Below are 6,000 nucleotides of genomic sequence, written 5' to 3' on the forward strand. Positions count from 1 at the left end.
GTGCTGATCAAAGATCCTCTATGTGAGAAGAGTACTAGCCCTGCTTCCACATAACCTTTGACTATATATTGTGCTTTCTTCGCTCATGAACCTGATGGCACTGTTGCGTCCACAGAAGCGGTACCGGGCGGTGTACGACTACGCCGCCGCCGACGAGGACGAGGTGTCCTTCATGGACGGCGACGTGATCGTGGACGTGCAGCAGATCGACGTGGGCTGGATGTACGGCCGCGTGGAGCGCACCGGCCAGCAGGGCATGCTGCCCGCCAACTACGTGGAGGCCGTTTGAGAGGAGGATGAGAAAGGAAAGGAAAGGATTTTAAAAAAAAAAAAAAGCCCAGTGCCATCTCATATTAAATGCCGCTTCTCTTGATTTAACCTCATTTGACCCCGCCCCCTTTCTCTCTTTTTCTCTCACTCTCTCTCTCTTTCTCTCCCTAACCTCAAGACTTCTTCTGTCCACCTTCTTGTCAGTCCGTGCTGATGTCTGTCTCTGTTTGGGTGTGTCTCCTCATCCCGCCATCTCGTCACGCAGCTCCATCCTCGCTATAGCACTTAACTTCCCCACCTTCAAGACAGATCTTTCTTTCTTTCTTTAGCAGCTTTTTTTCTTTGCTGACAAACTGGACGCTCAAACACTTGTACATTCCTTTGACCTCCGTCCCACGGAGAAGTTTTTGAACTATATATATATATATATATATATATATATATATATATATATATATAGACCTGTCTAGCTAATGTGACGCCCACATTGTGGGTCATGTTCAACTGGAAAAGCGCAGCTCCTGCTGTTTCCCCTCAAGACATCCTACTTCCTGTTTGCTCCGAAATGGCGTTGACTCTTTCGTCTTTTTTCGTCACCGTTTTGGCTATAAAGTTGGCAGAGAAAAGAGGAGGACTTTATCGTTTTAACTGCGAGGACACTTTTTTCCGTCTTATCTTTAGTAAATGTCGGTCTCCTTCCTCCTCACTCACGCTGTCCTTCCTTCACCTTTGTTGTGATTGCCAAGATGCTTATTTTCAAAAAAAGAAAAGGAAAAAAAAAAAAGTGTATTAAACGAATAAACCAGCAATTCAAGTTTGTGTAGTCGGAGTTGGACGTCGCTTGGAACAAGGCGGGGACGGAGTGAGCGTTTGTCCGTGTAAATAATCTCCTTTTCTGACTGCGCTGGGGGATGTGTGGTGTTTGGGGACGCTCCCTATGTAGCCAGGGGACATTTTGTACCACGGTGTATGCATCGTTGAGGTGGAGGAATCTTTTTAAATGGTGTACGAAAGCATCACAGGCTTTTTTTTTTCTTGTCAGTTTGGGCATTCACACATTTCCGATGACTTCTAAAGGGAGGAACGCAAAGTTTGTGATCATATTTCTATAGCTACTAATGCCATTCCGGACGTTGTTTGTACGAAGATCCTACAGACAAGCAGTGTTAGGATGCTCTCGAGTGGAGGTGCCTGTCAGTCAAACAAGGTCTTTTCTTTCGTTTTTTTTTTTTGCATCCAATCTTTACACATCAAAAAACGTAGCGCCACCTTCTCATTGACTCGCTTGTCCTCCTCGCCCTCTGCTGAACCCGTTGTTCCCTTCAGCCTTCGTCGCCCCTCTGTGCTTTCGTACCCATCATTCCGTTCTGCTCGCCATTCTGCTTTATATACACCGTAGGACTCATGTTATTTGCAAGTGGAGCGTGCAGACCAGTTTTGTGCAATTCATCTTGAAAAAAATGTTTTCAGTATGGTTTTGTTATTTTACAAAATGGAATAAAGATAGCATATGCATATTGACACCTTGTCAAAAATTTAAAAAAAGACAAAAAAAGTGCAGCATTCTCAGATGTTAGGACCTGAAATCATCTCCTGTCAGCACTTCATCTGTACTGATGACTCTGCAGATTCAATAAAAATGTCATTTTTCTCAAGACTGTTTGGCTCAGGTTTATGCTGTACAACATTTAGTGCGTTCATTTTGGGCCCTCAGCTCGCTGTAGCTCTGTGTGTGCTCATGTAGGCATGAGACGGCTCATTTAAGTGAACGTTCAGAACGGATTCCCAGTTGTTGTTGACGTTTTTTATGAATATTCAAGTTTAGTGTCGGCAATTGCCCACTCTGCTGCTGCGTGCCGCCCGACTGGCAACAGGACTAGAAAATTAGTCAGTTAAAGGAAACATAATATATATCAGTATATATTACATACTGTATATATATAATATGTAAATATTACATATGTTATATTTTATATTGTGACTACGGTACATTTTTAGTCTACTTTATACCTGCATTATCCCTTCCATCCTTGCCCTTACCATCCTTTGTAACTGAGCTACTGTGTGGAACAATTTCCCTTGTGGATCAATAAAGATTGTCTAAGTCTAAACTGGGCAGCATTTGGAAACGTGTTTTTTAATTTAAAAACTATATATTTTTATATATTTGAATATACACTACCGTTCAAAAGTTTGGGGTCACATTGAAATGTCCTTATTTTTTAAGGAAAAGCACTGTACTTTTCAATGAAGATAACTTTAAACTAGTCTTAACTTTAAAGAAATACACTCTATACATTGCTAATGTGGTAAATGACTGTTCTAGCTGCAAATGTCTGGTTTTTGGTGCAATATCTACATAGGTGTATAGAGGCCCATTTTCAGCAACTATCACTCCAGTGTTCTAATGGTACAATGTGTTTGCTCATTGGCTCAGAAGGCTAATTGATGATTAGAAAACCCTTGTGCAATCATGTTCACACATCTGAAAACAGTTTAGCTCGTTACAGAAGCTACAAAACGGACCTTCCTTTGAGCAGATTGAGTTTCTGGAGCATCACATTTGTGGGGTCAATTAAACGCTCAAAATGGCCAGAAAAAGAGAACTTTCATCTGAAATATATATATATATATATATATATATATATATATATATATATATATATATATATATATATATATATATATATATATATATATATATATATATATATATATTTAGAATATATAATCTTATTTTTTCATTTATTTATTTGTATTCACTTGTAGGGTTTATTCTGAAGGGTAGTAGTTCAAGCACGCACACAACAGGTATACCAATTAGAGATGTCTGATTATCGGCCGATAAATGCTTTAAAATGTAATATCGGAAATTATCGGTATCTGTTTCAATAAGTAAAATTAATGATTTTTTTAAAACGCCGCTGTACGGAGCGGTACGTATCCGGAAAAACACGGACGTAGGCCAGTATACTCTGGACTGAAGCTGTGTGCCTTCATTGTTTTTGTAGCTGTTGTTTTGAGGCATTTAAAAAAAATCAAAAAAATAATGCACTTTGTAAAAATCAAAGTATAGTATTTCCCATAGTTGTAATGGGTATCAGGATTATCTCAGGGAGAGCATGTCCCAAATTCCAAGCTGTTTTGAGGCATGTTAAAAAAAATAATGCACTTTGTGACTTCAATAATAAATATGGCAGTGCCATGTTGGCACTTTTTCCATAACTGGAGTTGAAGTAGTTCTCTTATTTTGGAAAACCTTGTTTTTGATTGATTGATTGGAACTTGTATTAGTAGATTGCACAGTACAGTACATATTCCGTACAATTGACTACTAAATGGTAACACCCGAATAAGTTTTTCAACTTGTTTAAGTCGGGGTCCACGTCAATCAATTCATGGTAAAGTTACATTGTTTAATGCATCCAGCGGGGCATCACAACAAAATTAGGCATAATAATGTGTTAATTCCACGACTGTATATATTGGTATCGGTTGATATCGGAATCGGTAATTAAGAGTTGGACAATATCGGATATTGACAAAAAAAAGCCATTATCGGACATCTCTAATGGCAATACAATTTTGTAGTCCCATATTTCTATGTCCTATTTTTTATTGTAGTTTTATTCTTTTTATATCCATTCATTTGTTTTTGTTTTTTGTTTTTTAGATGAGAGGAAAATGTGAACTAGCGGTGTCACTGTCAAAGGCATGGAAATATGGCTCCGCCTTAATGGAATATTTACAATGAAAACACAACCAAAAATACAATTATAGCCAATATTGCAGAATAATTCCCACAAATAGAGTAATATTTATGTAAATAAATTATTCTGATCTACAGATTGTCGCTTGATTTAAAAAAAAAAATAAAAAAATATATAAAAGTTTGCAAGAACTACAATAACGAGCCCTTCTTTTGAACGGCTCTTTTTTAAGGACCGGCTCCCATCTGAGAGCTATAGATCTCCTCTCTACACTCACGTCTACCAACAAAACTCACAGGGAAGGTAATGTACCACATTTGATTTGTATTTAAATGTTTACATATGAATTATGTATGTCCGTAACTGCATGTAGTTAGCATTGACTCTGTCTCTAACACTCTGCATTTCACAACTCTGGTTTTATGTTTTTAAACGGGCCAACTTTATCACTAGTTTACCAGTACTTTATTCATACATTAGTAACGATTAAGACTGTACATGCTTTTTCGCACATAATGTAATGTTTACAAATTGGTTGTGCACTTCCGGGTCATGTTCTTTTGTGGTAGTCTCACTCTCACATCATCCAGCTAGTTCACACCGCCACCTGCAGGAGGCACCCAGCTACTGCATGTAGCCCTGTTTTTGTCTTTATTGATTGAATGCACATTGTGTGAATAATTAACGAACACTACAGAACTAACTGTATTAAAAGACAATGACAGTCATTACAAACATATACGTGGAAATTATATATATATATAAAAAAAAATGGCTCAATGCGTTTTCCAGGAAGTAGGGTGGGGCGGGGATAGTTAGCCCTGAGTTCTGCCTGGCGTGTGCTTCACGACCGATTAAAACACTGCTTAGTCAAACCAACACAAAATAAACATATATATTTTAAAAGGCTTATTAGTTTTATTAAGATGTTAAATATGTTGTCACAAATTAGCTTATTTCGTCACCGAACTCACTCGGACACGCCTTCCAGTAAAACAACCGGGTTGTCGCCACACTGACACTCCGCCCATTTCCGAACGTCTCCGAGTCGAGTCGATCTCTTACTACGGACAGTCCCACTTTACTACTACAGTCTTCGGTTTGCTCTTTCGCCATCCGTGTCATCATGGTGGACATCATGGTGTTGATGTTCTTCGCCATCATGGCCCTGGTCTTCCTCTCCTACATCATCTACATGCTGTGATGATGGCGGCCGAATGGAGGAGGAGGAGGAGGAGAAGGAGGGAGGTGCGCATCCCTGCTCTCTCCATCATGGACGCTGTGTTAGGATGCGTTCAGTTGCATACGGTAAATATGACCATTTTGCACTAGTTTTGAATGTAGATTATTGTGTTTTGTTATTAATAAAAAGTCAGAAGTTGTTATGGATATCTTCAATGATTTGCCAGCTGGGAAATGTCAGCACGGCATCATCTGTTTTCAGGGAGGAGACCTGAACCAGGACCAGGATGGACCCTCATGTCATGCAGAAGACTTTCAATCCACACATGCTCGCCAATCATAATCCATATGCATACAGGAGCGAGAAATTGCAGCGTAAACTTCATGTCATTATTTATTCCATCATGTTTTTGTGTCCAATCAGCACTCACGCCAAAACAAAAAGGCAATACGGGTTTGGAAGCCAATTTTTTTTGTGGGGTTGTAAACATAACTTTCAGTTTACCACAAATGTGTTATTAATAATGAATTTGTATTAATGCACTTATGAGTCTGATGTGTTTAATAAAGATGATTTCAATGAAATCGGTCCAAGTTATTTGTGAAATTGTTCCTCTGGGTTTATAATAATGATCACTGATGCAGGGAAAAGTAGCACAAATGCTGGTATCAATCCGATACCAAGTCAATACAGGGACCAGGATCACTGATATCAATATTCTCTCATGGACTTTTTTCTGCGTCGTCAAATTATTTTGTAAATTTTCCTTTGATTTGTTGATCATATTTGTAATAAAATACAAGACAAACATTTTTTTTAAATTAACAAACATATTGG

General features: G+C 38.5%; 1 protein-coding gene across 1 annotated transcript in view; it reads left to right on the forward strand.

The window, feature by feature from the left end:
* Positions 1–1,925, forward strand: part of lasp1 (LIM and SH3 protein 1) — a 66,483-nt gene extending 64,558 nt beyond the window's left edge. Inside the window, exon 7 of the mRNA XM_062050124.1 lies at positions 116–1,925. Coding sequence (XP_061906108.1) covers positions 116–289 — 174 coding nt within the window. The 3' untranslated portion in view covers positions 290–1,925. The remainder of the gene's footprint in view (positions 1–115) is intronic.
* Positions 1,926–6,000: the final 4,075 nt, after the last annotated feature.

The sequence above is a fragment of the Entelurus aequoreus genome, linkage group LG06 (assembly GCF_033978785.1).
Source record: "Entelurus aequoreus isolate RoL-2023_Sb linkage group LG06, RoL_Eaeq_v1.1, whole genome shotgun sequence".
NCBI classification, from domain to species: domain Eukaryota; kingdom Metazoa; phylum Chordata; class Actinopteri; order Syngnathiformes; family Syngnathidae; genus Entelurus; species Entelurus aequoreus.